Raw genomic sequence first — 23,264 nt, forward strand, 5'->3', positions numbered from 1 at the left:
CTCTCTCACCCACATATTTTATTTCATCTATTACATTTCAAAATGTATTGATCTTTTGAAATGGGAACACTGTTGATAAGAAACACCATTCTGTTAGATTCGCCTCCCTAGCATACCAGATAAGCTATGATAGCTCTCCGTGCTAGCACCCCATGGGCTGATCAGATGTGTACCACATGGAAATGGTGATGCAGAAGAACCATGGAGGAAAGCCAAGTCAAACAGTTATTATTCTGCATTTGCAAGAGCAACTACATTGTTCTTCAGTAAGAACTAAAATGAAAAAATAAGGACAAGCTCACATTTGAAAATACCAAAAGCATATTGTCAAAGTTTATGACTTTAAAATAACAACAGTCTAATCCATTAAAGAAATAACAAACAGAAACAATCTGCTTCATCATTTTGGATTAAATTTGCACAAATTTTGCCCTTAAAAAAAACACAAAGCAAAACAGAATACCAGAAACTACAAGTCATTAACAATGTAGTTAACCACTAGCTAACGATCTCATTTTTAACCAGTCTGAATGAGTTCCTCTAACAAGTATAACAAATCCAGAATTTCAGTTTAGGAAGACTTCCTTGCCATTGTCCTCCACTTCTTCCCAGCCAAGCCAAGAAGGATCAGTTGGAAGAAGGAAGAGAAGTTTCGTTTTCAAAGCTTATTCGATCATTTCCCTTTCCACTTCCATCATAACCTTCAGCTTTTTCCTGAGACTGCAAACATTGACAGAAAGCTCACAGTACTCATGAAGCATTATGGGCTGCAGGCTAATACCTCTTAGCTAGACACATGATAGGGCCACAACCTCACTTTAAATAGGCTGCCCAAATAACTTCGGAGTGATTAAAACTGGGAGTGTTTCCTAACAAAACTTTCCTTAGGTAGAAACAATGAACATTTTGGTTAAAAACATGCAGATTTTTTTTTTCCCAAAAGGCTATGGAAGTAGGGGCCTGTGCAGTTGTTTTCCACTTCAGCCAATTCCCTCTCGAGGGAACTATGTTGACTTCACATAGGAGAGGCAAAATGATTAGCTGAACAAGGGGCTTGGCATGAATGTTTTTTCTGATACTAGCACCTGCTATGATAATAATAAATTGAAGAGCACTGGTGCTCTGAGAAACTAAGTGTATAGGTAGGGGAAGATTCAACTGGAAAACAGATGCTTTAAGAGTACCACAAATTTAAAGAGCTGCCATTTGAAAAGGTGCCAGAAGTAAATCACCACTTACCCTACAAGGAACGAAAGTGAGTGCTTGAGCACGACTGAGATTCCGCACAAGGTCTGTGTCATACATTTCATTCAATAAGGCAATCAAGATGATTAGGGAGTGTAGGAAAGGCTCATTAATGGCCATGGCAGACATTGAGTCAGCCTTTCATTTATTACCAGCGCATCCGGACAGTTTTCATTTATTGGGTTTTTAATTTAAAGAAGCAAAATTTATGTAGACAGACACATGCCTGTGTTGTACCAATTCTTATTCATGCCTAAAAGCTGCCACTAGCTTTACTGAAGTGATTTGAAGTGATACTGGCAAAAAACTAACAATGACAACAACAACAAAGTGCTTCACAATTTGCATGTTTCCTTTAGTTACTTGTTTCACTTCAGGTACTGAAGTAAAAACGGCATAAGAATTTAGCCAGGGATTTTATCCTTAAGATGCAGAACAGAACCCCAAAGCTCTAATTGATGACAATACTCAGGAGTACGTCTTCAGCTTCAAAGATAGAAATTTTGCATACTAATCACTGGGATTTTGGAAGAAGAGTTACAAAAAGCAAAGACAAAAATTACAATGGAAATGCATGCAATTGGCAACAACTGTGCCTGAGATTGCAAAACAGCACCCTTTTAATGAGAACAACATGGAGCGTGATTTGCCTGTCCATCCATTTGAACCGAACAACAGCATTATCTCAGGATTCACAGTTGTTAGTGAGGTATGGAATCTGTCTTCCCTATGGCCCGTAATGCGGATGGAAGCTGGAAATGTGGCATTTCTCATTTCACTGCATACAGAGGAAGTTTCGCTGCATGCACACACACCTAAGCATGCCCAAGCATTTTTTCCTGTTTCTGTAACTGGAACATGGGCGCTATGGTTTCAAATGAGCAAAAAGAGCGTTGCACAACACTGAGGCCGTGCAGAAGAAAAACACGGATCAGATTTCATCAGTACATGGCAATTATGTGACCACAATAATTCTACAAAATGGAAACGAAAAAAAATCAGTTGAAATCCTGAACCGATGTAGCAAAGGTTCACCTGGCGAACACTAAGACTTCACTCAGGCAATACAAAAGATTTTGCTACAAAATTTGACCAAAAAAAGTGCAGCCACACAAAACTGCGAATTTTAAGACCCAGGTTTAAATATGGCGGCTATAAAAATGAAAGCTGAGGGATCACACAACAGAAATAGATAAAACAAAGCCACCAGACCCTAACAGACATGCCTCCTTGACAATAAAAGTTGGATGTTCAGATCCTTGGCTACTGCAAAGACAACTGTTCCTATAATATGAACTTTTTTTTTTCCTGGAAAACCTTCCTCTGTCCAGTGCCAACTACCACTCAGCCCTTATGTATGCCGTGCTAGAGGTCAGATGGAAAGACTTGGTGGTACCTTCAAGTTTCAAAGCAATACACTTTCAGTTGAGCTCATTTCCCAGCCCCAGAGGACACAGGAGGAAGCTAGTATGTGTTGCTTCTCTAATATAGCCAGTCACTCTTCCAGAGCATCACCAAGGCATGGGATAATGAAAATAGATACCTTGATAAGACAGGAGTTTAATTTCATTGATGTGACACTGTATATCAGTAAGCAGTAAAGGACTACATCAGAGCTTAACTGCTCAAGTTCCCAGATTTTAAAGCGTGAACCTACACTAGAAGCAGCAACAGACAGCTCTCTGGGATGCTTCTTGTGCCAAGGAAGCAGACAGAGCACTTTGCTGTCTGCCTGCAGTGGAGGAACACTGTAGGAACAGCAGAGCCAGACCCAATGACACAGCTGGACAGCAGGGCTCAAGAAAACACTGGTCTTAATGTGGACTGTGACATGCTGATTCCATCAGACAGGAACAGCATGGCTAGGGGTGGGCAGCTGGGAACATCGGGTCTCCCCAGTCCCATGTCTCTGTGCACACCAAAGCTCCTCTTCAACCCTCCAGACCTTTTACAGACCTCTCGCTGATGGGACAACCCACTGTGGGGCAGAGCACAAGCTGGTATCGCAGGAAGAGACTGACACTCAAGGGAACTACCACTGACCAGGACAGGGTTCTGGATCAAACTCCTCTCCTTCCCAGGCAGAGGCTGATGAGCAGCCCATTTCATTGCTGCTTGGGCATATCACAGGCCCTGTGTTAACCTGTCTGTGGGAGGAAAGAAGAGTAAAGGACCATAAAAATCTGTACAGCAAAGGAGGCACAGCAGTGTATTACAGGAGTTCCTCCTCCCCCTGGTAGCTCAGTATCTCCTCATGGTGGAATGGGAGTGTTTTATTTTTGTTTTTCTTTCCATTAGAAGATGACCTTTGCTCCAACCAGGCTGATCTGCTGCAGAGCCAACATCCGCCAGCTTCCAGGGCTTGTGCTTCCCGAATGGCAGCAGATACCTTCTGCTGCTCCAGCTTCCTTATTTAATCATGCATCCATAAATCACAAGCAACCAAAACTGATTTAACATTTGGGTGAGAATTTAGAGCAGCTGAAGAGTGATCCAGACTGAGTCATTGCCTGATGGAGTTTCAAACAGTTCAACTGTAAACATAGTTGAGCCCATTGTTGCATTAACCCCCCTCCGCCCACCCCCCCAAAAAAAATAAATTCTTAACTGCAAGTGCATTGCTATGAAAACGTCACTAAATGCCAAATGAAAGATGTACAGAGAAACATATTTCTTTTGGAAACTGACCAAATGAACATCTGGTTGCTTGGTTATCTGGACGAATCCATCAGAGGATAATGACAGCACCATTAGATGCACTACTGTAATTAATAACACGTTTCAATGAGCTTAAACTTGCAAAGTGCTGAATGCTGCTGTTAAGATGCATCCTCAGATCCTACCTAGCTCAGTGAAGAGTGAACCATTGATAATTGGGAAGATATACCAGGGAAAGGATGACGCACTGCTCTGACACTGATAAGCCTTCACTACTAGCTGAAGTCAGATAGCAGGACACAACACAAGGACAGCTGGTCTTACTCTGTACAGTATTCATTACCTTGCAAACAAGTGTTTTGAAATTATCAATAATGGCTTTTAAAGCTAAACTCCTAAGATGTACACAGGAAAGAATACAGAACTACAGGCTGATAGTGCTGCAGAAAGTAGAAACTGCTGTACTTGGGTTTTGTTTCGTTTTATAAAGCTGATAGGTTGCCCTTATGAAGCGGACTCTAAAGCCTACATACACAATTGGTCGTAATGGTGGACTTCAACAAGAAAATGAGTTATTTTAACATTTAGGATGGTCACTATACTGGTGGAAGTGTGATTGTTATACAATATATGGCTTCTGCTTTGGAACCATGGAGTTGTGTTTCACAGCTGAGTTACGGCCCCAGTACACAAAGTCACAATCCCATTAAAAAAAATCACCTGCAAAGAAAATCCATCTGCAGTGAAAATCCTACCTAGACAAATTACTTGGCACCTCTGCAATGGAGGGTACAGACAAAAACAATCGCAGAAGTATTAGTGGAAGGGAACTCGAAGATTTCTGTTCCAGTCTCCTGCAGGACTGTCACAAACAATAGATGAGCCATGGCTTTGTCTAGCCAGCCCTTGAAAACACGTAAGGACCTCTGGCCAACCTCTTCCAGTACTGCTGCACCTCCTCTGGGGAAAAGTTCCTCCTCTGAATCTTCCCAAGGCACCTTTTGTGGTTGTTGCCCCTTGTCTGCCATTGAGTAGCTTTGTCCTTGTCTTACTACCCCTGTTGCTCTGCTACATACAGAAAGGTGAGAAATGACACAGAGCAAAATCCTATGATTTTGACACAGCATACCTAAAAACTCTGTCTCTGGTACAGCTTAAAAACTTTGAAGAATTAACACTCTTTTCTACTCACTCATGTGAGAGAGTTCTAAGTCGACTTTTCCCTATGCCAAAAGCTACCTCAAAACACGTTATAAAACCATCCCCATGAACTATCCAAATGAGCTATTTAGATAATATTAATAAACTGAGAAAAGGAAGCAAATAGTTTCCCCCAGCTCAGCAAAAGCAATACTAAGAACATTTAGGTAGGGGGGTTATTATAAATACACATTTTTAGGAGGTTTTGTACCTGAAGATCCAATTTATGATACGCTAAAATCTAATTTTAGATCTCTAATATTAGATAAAAAGCACTGTGATCACAAAATGCGAAGAGATGTTGTGAACAAACTCCTTCTGCCACCTTTTTTTCATAGCTCATTCAGAAAATAAAAAACCCTTCTGTCAGATCAGACGTCGTTTGTCCTACTACAGCCACCACAAACCGCACATTGTTAGCTAACCCAAGGATACAGAAATGCAATCATGTGCCTTAACCTTATCCAGATCAAATTTATGCCACTGGGTGCTTTGATAGCACATTGATCAGATATTAACTATCATGAAACCACAGCCCACATTGTCAGACAACTGCGTAACGCAACCAGGTGATCTTATAGATACTTGATTGTACCTGCATAAAATCTCCAACATCTGAGGAATGTGCCTTATGAATGTGCTGAATCCTGAAACCCAGGGAAGCATACCTATCTTTCGCCATTCGCTTTCAAAACAGATTTTTGATAATATTCAAGTTGTGGATAGCTTCTCACAGTGCCAAAAACAGCTCAATTAATCAAATCAAAGTTTGTTAAATATTTAGGATAGCTTGTGTAGTCCTATCTTCCCACATTTAAAAACTAAACAGCTTATTTCATTATATAGGAGTCAACTGAACATGCAGTTGTGTCATTCATCGAGAAATTCAAAATAATTATAGCTAAGTGGTTTACACAATCTATATTCAGTGATCCTTACTCACGAATACTTAAACTCTAGATCTGTCCTTAAAGTATTCTTAAAAGGATTGGCAAGTATGCCCATGCGTAAAATATGATAATCCTATGTTAATTCTCCTCCTTACCACACCGTAGATGCCTGGGAACAAACCATTGAAAGTATTAAGCTTGCTTGAGTTTGCACTGCATTTGTATTCATTAACCAGACTATTAGTGAGAGCATTTAGAAATCCATGACTTTTCTGATAGACGCGTATGTACATTCACTGGCTGTATTATTTATTTGTGTGCATGTCCGCCTATCCATCCACCCGTCTCTGCTCTTGCACGCATACAGATCAATACTTGTCTCTGTATATTTACGTCTTTCACCAGTCTCAAGACATTCAGTCTACTTTTCTGGCACCAACTCTGGGAAACTACTGATTTAGCTAATGCCCTTATGACTGAGGGGAAAAAAAAAAAAGAGCTCAACGCATCATAGACAAGAACCAAGAAAAAGTAGAACAGACAGATGGAGGTGTAAAAAGGGACATATTTATGCTAAATTCAAGAAAAATAAAGGGATTAAGGGGATGTCACAGACTAGATGATTTAAGAAGGGGATTTCTTCTGAAGAAGGGATATTTCTCTTGTAGAATAGAAATCTATCGTATTCTAACCAGGGTTAATTCTAACATCTAGAACAAATCTAAATCTTAAAACCACGATTAAGAGTTGGCTAGTGGTGTCTATTATATCTGTCAACTGTTCTACAAACCAGGGAGGAAATATTTTATGTTTGGATTCAGCCAATACAATAATATGTATAGGCTACCTTGGGAGCAATAATAATTTTACATGGTTTTCAGTATTCAGAGTATTTACAGGGATTTGAATTATTGTAGCATGTTCAGATTGTTTCTTCCACCCTCTTTTAGAGATCCTGGATTAAAGAGCCAATCTCCCTTCTCCTCTCTGCCAGTCTACTATATAAACTGTGTATTTGTAGGGCTATCATAAACAGCAAAGTAGTTCATTCTATAAATATTCTGAGCTAAACGCACTGCCTTGTTTGTATTCTCACTCAGCTGAGGACTTTTATGCTCCGGCCCTGACACCTGATCATTACCTTGGTCTAACACAAGACTACTGTCCCAGTGTTTTCATCTCCAAGCGGTCTGACCACTTACGGATATCTATACCTGCGTTTTAAACCACACCAGAGCACTAGGGCTTGACAAAGAAAGCCCTATGGTCACAGTGATATCAGGAAACCACACCTGCCTTATGTTTAAATCAGTGAGCGAGCTCCTCTCCTAATGTGCCAAGTATTTCTGAGGCAAAAAGGCTAATTTATCTGCCGAGCTACTGCTCTGCTCCTACTTCATCCTGCAGGCACATGGTGTATGCAGCAAGCAGTCAGGCTCAGAACTACTACCAATACTTGTGCAAAAGAACTATGCTGTTACATGATAGCTTTTATCTGATCCTGTGCTTAACATATCCATCTAAACCCCTAGTGCTATTAGGATAAACATCTCAGAAAACAGAAGTTATCTATTACTAAGTAAATAATTCTTTTCTTCCCCACCTGTCAGGCGTAAACAAGAGATGCAGGCTGAACCACGTATTCTGAATGAGGTGATTTGGGTTGGATTGTCAAACTCAACACCCTGCATGACTTGGAAGAGTCACTCAATTCTGATGTAGTCCCTGCACGTGGAAATCCCCCTGAATGGTATTTTAATAGGAGGAATGCTGGTTTTGCTGTAAAACGCTGCTCTGAAATTACGGAGAAAGCACGAGATTTGCTCAGGCTGTAGTTGTATTTGCTATAGGGCATTGCACATCTAATACCCAGAAGGTAAGAAAAGCAGAGGGAATCTATGAAACTGCGGCAAACAGTGTAATGATAGCAACTGCAGTGATCTTAGAGAGAAAGCACCAGTGTTACTATCAATACAGCACGAATGCAATGGGGGAATCTGGAGTATTTACAGCTGTTCATCAAACAGCAAAGCCTCGTTGCACTCCAGTTGGCAGAGAAACAATTCCATTTGCACTTCTCATGATTCTTTTATTGTTGACTTGGATTTAGCAGAGTATACGAACATTTCAGCCCTGATGAAGGCGTGAGACTGGGAACACTGGCATATTTTGTGAGTATAATTCATTTTTTTGTTCTGATTGGAGCACAGCACAGTGCAACGTTACTGCTGGGTGAACACCTGTAGTTAGAAAACACTGGTTTGCTCATAGGGCCCAAAGCATGCCATTCTTTCCTGGAAGGAGATTTTTAAAAAGAATTTAAAATGGAAAAAAAAATCCTCCAGTGTACAGAAAGTAATAAAAAAGCAGGCATGAAACTATTACTTCTGAGCCAGATGCAGAAACAACAAAATCAAGGAACTTCAATCTCTTGAGGACGAATTTCAGCTTTGTCTGTAGGACAAGCTAAGGCTCATCTCAAACACTGTAGAGTTTGTTTCAGCAAAGCTCCAAAATACAGGCTTACCCTAGTTTCTGCGAGAATTAAAATTCATAGAAGTCAATGGGACCTGTACAGGGAATGACACTGAAACCTTTTTGAGATGGATTAATTTCACTTTTATGGAAAAATGCCATTTGGAAATGAAAAGTTTTGATTTCAAAGTGTCAAAACATCCCATTTCATTCTCAAAATATACTTTGGCTACAAATTTTTTACCTGGTTTTGGTTTACAGAAATGGCTCCCCTTGCCCCGTGCCTCTTTTTATAATGTGCTCTGAAAATTCCACCACTGTGAAACTCTTTTCAGAGAATATCAGTTCCTTGAGAAAAAGGACTTGAGGACCTGATTTTAATAACAGTACATTACATTCTGCCTTCCTACAACAAAGTCATGTTCACAGCTACTCTACCAAATAAATTCTAGAAACAAAGCACTGCATTTTTGTCTTCTCCCTACTCAGATCTGTTTTTCTATTCAAGCACAGCAAACACATTAACAGGACTGAAATTCATTCAAATTAATTTAGTTTGTATAATCTACATTTCCTTGCCTTTTGTTACTGTTGACATTATGAAATGTGAACCCTGGTCGGTGAATTGCAGTAAAGTAACAGGTATTAGTAGTTTACATGTCCTTGAAAACGTTCATCCTGAGTCCCAAAATCCATTTTCAAAGGGTTGCTATAACTGTCCCCATTTCATATACTGGTAAAATGAGGCACAAAATTTTAAAGGGAACTACACAACAGCAAACAGAATCTGGACTTTTTCATTTTTCTGCTCCCTAAATTACATTACCTGCCATTATTTTACACCGATTTCTTCTCATGTCTTTTACATATCTTACAGTTCGGCAGTTTGATACTTATCTTCTGGACTGTTCCCCTCTTTCTCTCTCCCCTCTTACATTTTGCTCTTTTACTCTTTACTCTTTCAGTAGTTCTCCACACTGATTACCTTTCACACTTTTTTTCCATGCTGTGGTTAAACACTTCCAGATACAGAAACAAGGGCAAGAACACAACACTTCATTTAATCGCTTTAGTTTTATCTACAAAGCAAAAAGATGCAGTGACACAGGAAGAGTTAAGAGATTTAAAGTTACTTTAAGTGTCATTCTTTAACTATGATAGAGATAGGTAACACACAATTATTTTGCATTCTCAAAAAACATAACACCTATGGTTACTGCATGCTCCAGGAACACCTTTGACAAAGTCACTGAGAAGCCTCTCCTGCACAGAGGCTCCTTACAGAATCACGGTCTTCGGAGCAGGTTCCCATCTGTCATTCACTCTCCTACTCTCCTCTTTCATATTTAACTGTATTTTTCTCATAAGCAATATAATCTTATGAAAGGTGAAGTTTATTCCAGATGAGTAAGGCAATAACGGCTCAACAGGATCAATGGTGATGGATTGCGTTTTCCAAGAGAGGAAGGGTTCTACTTATGTACATCTGCATACAGAATTAGGCCTTCTACATACATGTGCATGAATTCAACATATTCTTTTAGCATGTATGTTTGTTACTGCAGATTTACAGGAAATAGAGAATGATACTAAAAAAATCAAAGTATCACCAAAGGTATTGATGTCCCTAAATAATGCCACAACACAAAGCATCCAGAAGATGACTCACTGGAACTCTCAATGTTCACTACCATTTAATCTTAATAGTGCATTTCTCCATGAAGACTATCAAGCACAATCCACAATATTTTTGCCAGAATGCATCTATACAAAATTGTTGTGCTGCCCTGAAAATAAGCATTTAAAATATATACTTGCTCTTATGCTTACCTATTACACTAAGGATCTTAGTAAAGGTATCACCTCGTTAATGCTTCAGAACATATTATAAATATTCATTTCAGAAAAAAATGTATAAAGAATAAGTCAAACAGCAATGTTGTACAGGGCTAGTGTAATACACATTGTGGTTCTCTACATGGACTGATAAAAGAACAGAGTATTTCACCCGCTTTTTACAATAATCTCATGTAGTTTAAATTATCTACATCTATCAACTTCACACACTGGCCAAGGCTGCAACTGTGTGGACCAAATCCACAGAAGTCAATTAGTTATGCCAATTTGCTCCAGCTGAGAATCGATTCTCAGTTGTCTTTACACTTCCCATAGAATATTCTGTAGGAAGCATTGCTTTAATGAAGCTTGGTCAGCATGTATGGGAAATGTCAACATGAAATTCCTTCTCACCATCGTTTGGACTTCTTAAAATAAACTGATTTTTTTTTTCTTTTTTAAACACCTAAAGAAACCATAGGTTTTCTTTAAAATGGCAGACAAATTTACAATATCTTTCAGGAAACAGCTTCAACATCAAAGACTTGGTAAAAGTACTCTCCTTTTCCTTTGGCAGGGTTTCCTAGATTTGCAATTAAATCATTAAAAACACTCTCACCCAGATGCAGTTGATGTGGAATAATCACAAGAAACATAGCAAACAAAAGATCACAAAATACATTAACTTTTACTAGCCATGCTGGTGTACATTAGCATTTTTAATAATGACCTCATTACCATTTAGTTCAACACGCAAACAAAACCTGTTTATTTGATAATTTATTTATTCTAAAATAATGCAACCTTTTTTATTTGGCCTTGTTATGAGCTCACTAATGTTAAAGGAACCGCTACAATCAGTTAAGTAATTATCATAGGATAAAAGCCTTCACCATGAAAAAGTTTTGTTTGAAAAAGCATGAACTGCAATTCTCATTGATAGCTTTCACCAAGTGCAGGATTCAGTACATTGTAACACAAAGGCCAAGATTATCTCCTTCTGTTAAAGGCTTAAAATTCTACAACCAGACCATGCCAGTTACCAGTATCAGATTATGATAACAAGATCATGTTCAGTTATAAAAACAAGTGTCTAAACTTTTCTCATGTCACTTTCTATCTAAGTCCCATTGCTAGTTGTGAAAGGACCCATCTGAATGTGTGTAGAAGCTCATTTTAAAGCTAGCTCTTTGAACTGGATTCATGGGGTATTTGCATAAGAAGATTTGGGTAAAAAGAATGGGCTGGTGCTGCATCTGCCCATTAATATGCCTGCTAATTCAGCACATTGTAAGCCTATTGATGTATCACAAAAGGCTCAAATTCAAGGACAGTTATCCTATTGCCATTGTTAGGGTTTGAATTCAAGTAATATGTTCACTATAGGAATACAGTTGTTACAATTAGATATTTTTCTATAATGGCATAAAGAACCAATGACAATCAGAATTACAATAATGCTGATAAAACTTTAGAATTCACCAATTCTATTATTTAAAAAGATGCAGGTGCTGATTAATTTTGCTTTGCATAATACTTGGATCTAGGGTACAGGCATACTTAAAGAGTAGAGGCAAATTGTGGCAATATAACCTACCAAAGAAAGCATTCTCCCTTTAATGCTGATGCATATTTATCTTGCTTACAAGAGTTTTAATAAAAAATTAAAACACTAAACTGAGCTTCAACAGAGTGGAGGAGACCTACATGAGGAGCACAAGTAGTGGTTACTTTAATCCTGCTTATGAAAAATGCAAAAGCATTGCTCGTGCTATCAGGGGATATCCTACACAGAACATTTTTACGGTGAATATGAATTGTTTGAGAACACTGTATACTCACAAATGGAAAAAAAGGGCAGAGGCAGTGATTCATGCAAGAGGTGTCGAGCAGCCAGCACATCAGCTCCGCAGCGGACTTGAGGCAGACGCTGAGGCAAGCAGCGAAATAAAAAGCTGTTAGCTGAAGCGCTGTAAAGAGTTTTTAAGCACGCAACACAAACAGAATACTAAAGGAGAGACTCAAAGGAAACACGCGGAGAACAGCAAATGAAGCTTAGTTAAACTTAGTTCTTTGAGGGTCCTTGGTTTGAGACTACAGCATGCGTCCAAACGGAAGGAGGAAACGGGAGAATAAACGTGTACGGTGACAGTGATTCTCTGAGAGAGGCCGTGACAGCCTCTCACCGATTCCCCGTAGGAAAAGGCCAGCCTCGGAGGCCGAGGGCCCGGGCACACCGTGGCTCCCATTGTGCTTGTGCTCCCACACTGACACGCTGTCACAGGGCGGCCCAGTCGCCAGATCCAGGGGCACGGCTGCATTTTTCTCACTCCGCATCCCTCAGAGAAGACATCAAAGACCAGAGAGATGTGCTCTTTGTTTTGTTTGGTCTCTGACTCTCAACATGTGGTTTCGCAGGCCCAAACATCGGCACCTTTTAACCTATTCTGTTCAGCTTAGGCCTTGGCTTCATTTGAGCATTAGGGAAACTATAGTAACCAATAATCTGCCTGTCCCTGAATAGAAACTATGTACCTTGTCACACAAGAGCCCGAGGATCACCATTCGAGACAAGTTCCTTTACAGGCCCTCGGCTTTCTTTGCTGGGGCCCGGCCTGTCTTGCTGAAAAGGTGTCAAAACCCTTCGCCCCTTTGCAATGGGGGATCTGTGTTAATGTTAATTTATATTTAACAAATAGGATATTGTCCCCCAGAATGTATAAGTATTTGATTATCTATTACAAATGTTTTCATCAAGTCATAAATGAGGGCCCTTGACAAAAGGCAAAAGGTCTTTTAGGAGAGCAGGACGCAACAGGGGAGGCCGGAGGCGGGTGAGCGTCGCGGTGTGCTCAGTTCTTGTGTTGGCGGGTGGGTTTGTGTGCTGGTTGCCCGCCTGGTACAGGTGCTGGCACAAGCTCCAGAACTTGCCCAACAGCCACAGACCAGCCTGAGGACCAAAAACCAGCTTGAAACTTGGCCGCAAGACGAGCAGCAGTGCCTCTCTCCAGGCTCGCCTTTGCTGAGTCAAAAGCTTTCTACATGAGTAAGTTGCAAAACAGAATTTTGTTAGTTGTTGATTTTATTTATGTATGGAATTTGGTAGCGATCTGATCTCCTGCTTAATGAGCCTCCCCCCAGGCACTGGGAAAATGTTATCACCAGTCCCATTTTTCACTCACTCAACCTCTAATCCTGCGCTGCACTGTCTTGTTATTAGCACAAAAAACAACAACAACAACTCTGTATATCATGTAGATCAGAGCCAAGAAAGAAAGGAACAAATGTCAAGGGTTTGAAGAAGCGATTCACATCCAGCTTCATTTCATCTCTGTCACTCTCTCCTGACTCTGTCATGCAACAGCCGACTGCTAACATATTTCCCTCCAGTGAAAATGACATTTTTGCTTTCTTTTTAATAGTTTAATATTAATAGGGAGGGGAGCTAAACTGTCAATGTTGCACCAAAACACTGTACAGCAAATTGAGGTATTTGGTATGAAACTTAAGACCTTCTGCATTAAGCTCTTTCACAGTGACCTGACATAAACTGGCAACTGGCAGCCGTCTGCTTTTGGCAGCTTGGCATATTTGGTCATTTATTGGGTGCATGTGAAGATCAAATGGGTTAAGATTCTTCTCCTTAAACAGCAGGGAAAAGAACATCAAAAAGGTGTAAATTTCATTTCCCCAGTTTTGATTAAGTCAAGCATGAAATGAAATGTAATACTCTCAAGTGGCAAGGGTTTATACTATTGATGTTGTTACTTCTGCTTCACAAAGCCCAATCAGCCGACAGCGAGTTGAACAAGCTAACAGAGTTTTAGGGTGGCCAGATGGAGGGTTTTTACTATGGTTGAAAAGACAGCTTAGTGCTTGCCTCTTCAAGCCAAGTCAATGCCAACTGTGTGAAATCCTGGCCATTCTACCCCTTCTCCCCCCACTCCACCCGCTCAATGCTGGTGGCTAGCACCATACAGGCCTGATAAAAAACAATCCCTTCAGCAAAACAATGTGCTGAATGAATATTTTTCATTAGAAGTGTTGTTTATCTTCCCCCTGAGTGCAGAGATTTCTGAATTCCTGATTCAGATCAATATCAGTATTTAAGTTAAACATTATCTGAAAGGAGGCCCTCACAAAAATGTGTTGCTTCTCTGAGATTATAACATTAATTGTTTTAAGTGGCATGGCAAAGCAAAAAAAAATATCCATGTGCTATGGGAATAAATGGAGATTTAAAGCTACTTTGTTCGTCCGTTAAGAGAAACTAGAGTTAATTCAGAACACAGGGAGATGCACATTGAAAAACTCTTTAGATCTAGATACAAAAGTAACAGGTCTTAAATTGAGTGTGGTCTTACTTCGTTAGGAAATTTGTCCGTTTTTTATAGGTGCTTTTTCAGGCCCCTTGTTCCCACTACATTCTCAAATTTAATGCTCTTGCCACTATACAGCTGGACTAGAATAGAGTGGCTTTAGTAAAGACTTAATAGAATCTTTAATGCTTCTAACAATCCACTCCCATTGAACTGCATTAAGTAGATATTATGGAAGGACAAAGAGCTAAATAGCTCAACATCAACCTCATTAGGCATGCAGGCAGGCCTTGAACCATTTTATGGGCAAGTCTATTGTTAGTACACTCACCAGGTTAGCTTTAAATTGCAAATGATACCCTGAAAGGGGAAGAGAAGTTTTGGAGAATGGCCTCACAGAAAGAAAATCATTTTAGGCTATAAGAAAATGAAAGGCATTGTTAAAATTGCTCTGACCGTAGCAAATGAAATACATCATGGACTTGAGAGGCTGAATGCTACACTTGAGGGTTTTTTGTTGGCTTTTTTTTTTTGTCCGTTTAGGAATGCGGTATACATCAGAATATAAACAATATACAATCTGTAAGACTTAATAAGGGTGGCTCAACATAGTATCCTTTGTCTGAAGTTAAACAAATGAGAAGAGCCCAATAATTAAGTGGATGGGGAAAGACAAAAACCATCTCATTTGAATAAACGGTCAAGTCTGGAGAACCTTACGTATAAGAACTTTCCAACTTTGCGGTTCTTAATCAATAAGGACTCATTTAGACCAGTCCAAGACTTAGCAATTGAGTGTTCAAAAATATTTAAAAAATTATCTCAAGAACTGTTTGCAACTGCAAAGTGCTTTAACAACTGACATTATGATGCTGCAAGTCTGGGAACGTATTCCCAAGCAGAGCCCTTCTCTGTCACCTTAGTGGATGAATAATTTTGCCTTTGCATATTCCTTGTCATAAATGGCAGGAATGAAGGGACCCTAAGGACCGCACTGGCAGGATTGGTGCTGTACAAGCAGAGTAAATTAAAACAAGGATTAGAGCAAGTATGATTGGGGATGACAAGCAGGGCAGTTGTCGTCGCACAATGTGCCTTTTTGCCCATATGGTCTGTACCGAGCTTACACAGCACAAACCCTCTAACATGGATGCTTATTAAAGCATTCCTTCTTGATCAGGACAAAAAGTCCTTAAAGCTTCATGTCATAGGAGAAAAAACAGTGTTTCTTTCACACACTCAGGCAGCAGCCTCAAGCACTATTATTTATGAAAATTTACATGCCACTGTCCAATTTTTACTTTTCATTAGATTAATATACAAAAAAGCCTATAACTGAAAAATCTAGGTTACAATCTGTAATCATAGTTATGCATCGTACAGGTTCTTATTAAATATGAGAGTGAAGTAATTAACAGCTTATTTTAAACAAAAATCAGACACTTAAGGTACTTCAGGACTTCCTCCCAAAGCATGGATTTGCAGGATACACAGAACTCAGGTCATTTAACTGCCATTGAGTGGATAATGAAGGTATGGAAGAAGCTCAAAGCAACTAAAGATCCATCCTTAGGAAATATTTGACTGATCATATGCATATCATTATAAACAAACAAAACAGAAGAGTAGGGCAGTTTTCTTATGCTTACAGGAGCAGGAAAGAGCAATTCTGTCACTAAACCCTTATGTCACCTCACAAGAGGCTTCATTTTCTTAGCCTCAGTTCCTCCATCTGTAAAACTGGAATAATTACATTACACTTGTTATAATTATCCCCAAAACATAAACATATTAGTCACTACTTCCTTCCACTTCCTCACCTCCCTTTTCCCCTATAGATTTTTTTTTTTTTTTTAACTCAAAGATCATGTCCTGATTTATGTAAGGATAGCTAGATTCCACAAATGCCCAGGAACAACTTAAATCACTAGCGTATAGCAAGGTATTATTATGGTGATGTTTTCCTAGTCCTGCAACAAGCTGCTCAGAGGCAAGAAAACAAGTGAAAGACCTTTTATTTAGATTTTGTTCCTTTGTGCTCTGTAGTACGGCTCTATCGGACCACAAGGCATCATCAGGTTTAAAGTATTCTTCCCGGGCTGATCTCGTTTCCCCAGCTGGAACAGCCAGTTCTGCAGTAGTAATGAACTTAGGAAAGCTCCCATGTGGAGCAGCACACAAAGCACTGCATTAACCGATAACCAGCAACAGTACTGGCACTTAGAACATTATAGGTGCCTCTGGGAATCACCCAAAAGTGCCTGTTAAACTGGACAGGTTTTCGTAGAAATCCTAAGGCCTTTAGGTAAGAGTCTCACAGTCGCAAGCAGAACCTACTCAATTGCCCTTGATGGCTATAGCTGTTCCCAGCTTTGAGCCACTAGCACAGGAAGCGTCTAAACAGGTGATGTTATTACTTGCTATCGCTCCTACTTTTGGGAGCTGGGGTCTACCTACAGGGTACTGTGATTGTTCCTCAAAGCCAAACCATTCTTGTGCTTTGTGGATTCAATAACATGAGATTATCATTATTAATAACATGAGAGTTTTCAGCAACATTCACCGTACCGTAATAGCAAGCACGCTTCACACATCAGCAAGCTTTGGCTGCTGCAGAACAGCACAAGCTCCATGAATGTGGGACAGCTGTCTCGGCAGACAGACAACGCCGACTCTGTCAACAAATACAGTCCCAAATCAGCCTATTTATGGGAATGTCCTTGGTCAACTTTTCTAAGTCTACTAGTGATATAAAAGATGTCCAATGCTGATGGTGTATGATGAGACAGACCATTTAGAAATAGTATCAAAGATCAAAAAGGAGTGACTTAGAAAACAGTCCAAGACAGTTCCTTCCCATGGAAACAGCTATCTGAACTGAGATTTGGCCATTATGCCCCACATAATATGCCTGAGGCATCCAAGAACTGCAAGAATTTGAACTCTTTCAGAATCCATTTGTCAACTTTTTTTGGCTTGGGTTATTTGCAAACAGTAACCTGAGCACCATAAGGCACCATAGGCAACAGACAAGCCTAAAACCTCAAGTTCAACAACAGCTGCTTCACATGGGTATTTAAGATTCCATTATAATATGCTTGCTTTTAGTAATTTAACATATGATTTTATTTTTTTTTGTAACTACTATCTTAATTACATCCTCTAAAAATACAGCTTCTGAGAACCAGCTAAAATTTGTGAGTCATTCATGAGAGCAGACAGGTGAGAACCACAATTACAACTCCCTTCTCACCGTCAAATAGAAATTAGAGGCTGAACAAGTACGTTTAGGTACTCGCATAAAAGCTGAGTAAACAGAAATCAGAAGTGAGTCACATCATTAAGCCTACCTGAGTCCAAAACTTGTTTGAAAGCTAAAAAGGAATGTTTATCCATTCAGATAAGGATCCTCCAAATAGCAAAGCTGAACACCAGAACGGATAGGATATAAAGAAAAGGTATAGCATGGTGGGTCTTCATTTTACCAATAATGGTGTTTTCAACAGTTCCTAGATCCTATTTATTTAAGGACCTCAGGCTGGGAAAGAACATGCTAACAGGTATGGCTAGCAACACTGAAGTGACGTAGGCTGCTCACCTGGTTGGTCTTTTGTAGTCCTCCTCACCTTTAAAGTATCTTGGACTAGGTCTCTTCCCAAAAAGAATCCCCAGATTCTTGCGTTTCTAGCATGACTTTCCTCTTGGGACATGACTACTGGCACAAGTGCTGATGAGGATCACAATAATCCTACATATTAACTTTACTCTGCACTTAAAAATTACAGGCAGATGTGCTAGAAAACTTTTAAGATTGACATACACAACTATATTTATCCTGTCTTCTGACCTCCAGAGTCTTGGAGCTATTAACTTTCTTATTTTAAAAGTTATTTCACTTCGACTATGCTGTATCAGTCACACATTGCATTCGGAATTATGAAGGCATCAAGGGAAAGCAGGAAGTAAACCTGGACTTGCTAACTTATTTGGATGGAGCTATATATATTCACTGAGATTGTTGGAGACCTCTCAGTTCATGTTTAAGTTTTGCTAGTCACTCACGGACGCAAATTAGAAAACAGAAATATTTCTGAATATGAGCGACACTTGCATTGCTAACCGTGACATACTTCACATTTCAGTTTTATCTACTCCACTGCAGGATTTAGACATAAATCTGAAGAAACACAGGAGAGAATAGTCTGGAGAGGGGTCCAGTAGTTAGATCATCAAACCTGAGATTTGGGAAACCCAATTCAAATCCCTGTTCTGTAGGATTTAGGTCAGTCACCCCTCAATCATTTAGGTCAAGATACTCAAATGTATTCAGACACCATGCTCCTGTTACTTTCCTAACTCTTACTGAAAATAAGACAGACCTCTAAACTCCTGCAAGAAATTTATTAATCATCTAAAACTTCGGGGGATCAGGACTTGAGATTCTGTGTCCCCAGCTCCCTGTCAAACATGGAGGACTGCACTGCCCTACTGGGCAACGAGAGTAAATGCCTTAAAGACTTGGAAGCACTCAAGGTTATAGCTATGGGGACCAGATAAGGACAGTAAATAGGCCAGTTTAAATAAGTGTGGGTTAGTACAATTCTATTTCTATAGAAGTATGGTTGAAAGGGAAACAGATTCTTCAAAACGGCACGTATTTTTTTCTTACTTGATGGATTCTAATCAAAAATTATTCAAGCCTTGGATTTATTTTTAAAAAAAAGGTTTTGTAAACATTGATATGATCATTATTTTAATTATGAATCTAGAAACTCCTAATATTTTTGGAAGTTCTTTTAGAAAGAACAGGAATAAATCGATCTTAGCTGGAACATTTCAGACAGCTACCCAAGCTTTCAAATTGTGTACAATTTCCTGTCTGTTTATATAGGGAAGTATTGACAATCCATGAAGAGAAATTCAATGAAGTAAGTGTGAAGGACTTCCTATTTCAGTCTTCTCACTTAAATTCTAGATCGAGGCTACAAAATTAAATCAATAGATTACACACTCGAGGATATTTCATATGAAGTGACTTCTGCTCAGTCTGATCTAATCTACACTGAAATGTAAAACAATCAGTCTCTGAGAACTTTAAAGTATCACCAGCTTCATTGACTTCCTATTACTTAACCTCTTAAATGTATTTGAGAATAAGCCATGAGAAATTCCGTGAAAGGAGGACATCAGGCTTAATGGCTTGGTGATAGCACAGTACAAACCTTTAAAGTCATTATTACTGCTCTGATTTTAAAGGCATTTTTTTCCCTGCAGTCCTCTCATCCATCCCTCAAGATTAAATATTTTTCAGTAGGCTTCATACCACATGTAACACATTTCAGATCCATCCAGTTGATGCCCTGAAATCCTTTTCCCTCCCGATGCTACCGTTTCTCTGAAAACAGGTGAGCTATGTATGATTAGAAAGAGCAATGCTCCAATCCTGCAAAAGCATTCCTAGATGTGGGGTTGCCTTGCAACACTTCAAAGAGCCCCATAAATCTGAAAACGCCTGCAAGTGTTTGTGGGCTTGGTGCCCAAAGGAACTTCCACCTACAACGTCCACTGTATTAGGTCTGAGTGTAGGGTGGGTGAGAACTGCCACCTGGCTTCCCCCGGGTCACTCAGAGACAGAGCCCAGATCCCCAAGCACCACTTTTTCATTTCATTAGTGAGGCTTATATGTTCCACTTTTCCTAGCGGAGTTACAAAACGTGTATTGCCATCACTTCGCTTTTCAGCACTTCCACTCAAAACAAGACTTGGGCATTGATGAGCCTGAGGATAAGCGGAAAAACTCGAAAACTCAACCCCGCTTGTTTTGTGGAAGAAAGGGAATGGAGGAGTGGACATGAAGGAAGACTTAACTTCAGTATTCAATGATCTTTTTCCCATTTAATCAGAAAGATCATCTATTTGCTAAAAAAACAAAACAAAAAAAAACCACAAACAAAAAAAAACACCAGATATTTAGAAACTTTCATTGAAATAGGAATCAGTATTTTGTAAGTAAAAATATATTTGTCATAACTGTAGCTTATTTGTTCCAATGCAGACTGACTGTTGGAAAGAAGTTGCAGAACTGAGTTTAGCTTCTTAGTGGAAATGAAGGTACCTCTGATCATTATTAAAAGATAAACATGTAGGTACTGAGAAAACTAATTAAATTTTGTTGAGTTATCAGGAAGTCCCTCATGAATATCCTCTGGGGTAGGCTCTAATGTAAAGAGATCTCAATTTTGTGGTTAAATAATTTGAAGAGATTAATTAGTAAAGAATAAGCATTAAAGAATCATATGAAGATAAAGGTAACTTTTTTTTTTTTTTTTTTTTTTACATTTTCCAGTTTTATTGCTCTATGCTTTCCTTGCTTAAAGAAGCTATTAACAAGATAGTTCTCTGAATTATTTTTAAATATTCATTAACTGTATGCTAGAAAAAAAATACAAAAACATCCTGAGACGAAAAGTTACCTCTAAACCAGATTTGCATAAAGGATTAAGCTCCTTCCAGTTCAGAACTACTTCTCAATCTTAACTTGGGAGAACTGATCTTTATCCCAAATTTCTTTTTGTTCCTCTGGAAGTTCAGTTTAATCCAGCTTTCTTAATTTTCACCTTCTCCCTAAACCTTCTAGGCTTGTTACATGATAGCTAAGGATCATTATCCACCCAAGCTGAGGGGGTTTTCCCTTCATTAATTTCTTTAAGAAGATTACCAGTGCTTGTTTGTTGTTGTTTAAGCAAATGATTTCCCTAAGCTCTTTGTTTTTCCAACTGGTTTACACTTTAATGCCCTTGATTGAATTTCAAACAAGAGATCAACTTGACCAACCAACTCTGTTTAGGGGGAGTTTAAAAAATAACAAAAAACCAAAAACACTAAGGAGGGAAGAACTTTGTGAGCTGCTTAAGCAAGAAGAGTGCTTAAAAACTCATTCAACCATTTAGTCAAAGAGATGCATCATAATTAGCATATCATGCAGGACTTGTTTAGTTTTTGAAGTCGAGGTGACTTTCCTTGAAGACAAAATTCTCTAATTGAAGTGCGCGTCACATTTAATAGGGTTTTGTTTGTTTTACTGATTCGGTTCTACACCTGTCCCCCCCCCTCTAAACATGTCTTCACTGGAAAGGTGTCAAATCTTTTGCTCATTTGAAAAGGGATGGGTGGAACAAACAATACAAACATTGGGTATTTACTGTTTGCAGTTTGAATAAGACTCCTACTCAATAGTCATTTTTAAAGGAATGTATTTAGGAGACCTTAGTGTGATTTAGTCTCACCTAAGCTTTTATGTTACAGACACAGCATTTCAATACTCTGGGCCTCTCAGTGAATTTTGTGAGTGTGTATATATATAAATAAATTTGTTCACAAATATAGGCTAAGTCAGTAATATGCAACATCCTTAGGTAACATATATCCCAGTAATTACCTGTAGTTAGATGAGGTTATATCATTTTCACATGGGTTGAGCACCTACCTCTAAAGAAAGAGTCCATTAGTCAAATTTAATTCCGTCAAGCCCTACTAATGGGTTGGTGATGGTTGTCTACTAGGCCCAGTTGTGCAGTCGATATTCATGCACTGTAGTATTTTATTTGTGGACTTGCAACCAGGCAAAGCTGGCAGAATTAGGCCATTTCTACTGGGCCACTATAGATCTCTTCATATTTTCTTTGCATATCTAAATTGCACATTATCAGACAGTGAAGGTATTGCAGATCATCACAGGCATAAAGAAATACAGATATGCAAATATGGCCCAGAGTTACATATAGGTTCTTTCCTCTAAAGTCAGTGAAGTTGGCTATTTCAGCGAAATTTAGTTTGCTTTTCCTACTGCTGGGCATTTGGTAGTGTTCTGAAATAGCTACTCTGTACCAAAAACATTGAAATCGAGCTCTTTAAGTTGCATTCTAAGTCTAAAATTCCATAGAGTGTAAAAAGTGTAATCAATAACTATTTGAAAATGCAGAATATTTACCATAGGATTAAAGTGACATTTGCCAAGTAAAAGCCACTCCATGATTTGTACCACATCCAGATCATGATGTAACTTGTTAGCCAGCTGGTCTTTCTCTGTTGTTCCCTTTCCCCATAAAGCTATTAGTATATATTTTTTTGATATCATTAAACTGAACAGGCATTAAAGGACCTGTAAGCAAATTCCATTGGCACTTAGTGATACAGCTATATATACATAAACTGAGAGAGTTTATATATACATAAACAGAAAGAGATTTAGAACAACAAAAAATAAGACAAAAAAGCACACATCTCACACACTGTGAAAATTAACAAGAAGATTTAAAAAAAAAAAAGTCAATACCATTTAATTCAGAAGACTGAAATTACAATTATGACCCTTAGAAGTTTGCAGATTCCACCCCCCCAGCACTCCATCAGCAGCATCTCTAGCCAGACTGCACCACCCGTAAGGGAACACCAAGAAAACACCATGCACAGAGAGGCAACTTCAGTTGTTGCCTGACACTGCTAAGGGATTAGTATCCACAAGTGCTTAGGAAAAGAAAAGGGAAACTCTCACAGAAATCCAGGATCTTTCAGAAATCCTGGAATGGAAATTTTGCACCAAAGTGGTGAAATGAAAGAAAACATAATAAATACAAGTCTT

The 23,264-nt window shown here is 39.0% G+C and overlaps 1 protein-coding gene across 9 annotated transcripts in view; it reads right to left on the reverse strand.

Annotated features, from left to right (window-relative positions):
* LOC310905613 (uncharacterized protein) overlaps positions 1-23,264 on the reverse strand; it is a 140,362-nt gene that overhangs the window by 30,266 nt on the left and 86,832 nt on the right. For 2 of the 9 annotated variants that reach the window (XM_083852140.1, XM_083852139.1), the window contains one exon: positions 12,147-12,234. The exons of the other annotated variants lie outside the window; for them this stretch is intronic. In XM_083852140.1, the coding sequence (XP_083708266.1) occupies positions 12,147-12,206 (60 nt within the window). In that variant the 5' untranslated portion in view covers positions 12,207-12,234. The remainder of the gene's footprint in view (positions 1-12,146; positions 12,235-23,264) is intronic. 9 annotated transcript variants of the gene reach the window in all.

The sequence above is a fragment of the Anser anser genome (genome assembly GCF_964211835.1).
Source record: "Anser anser genome assembly, chromosome: 11".
In the NCBI taxonomy this organism is placed as follows: Eukaryota; Metazoa; Chordata; class Aves; order Anseriformes; family Anatidae; genus Anser; species Anser anser.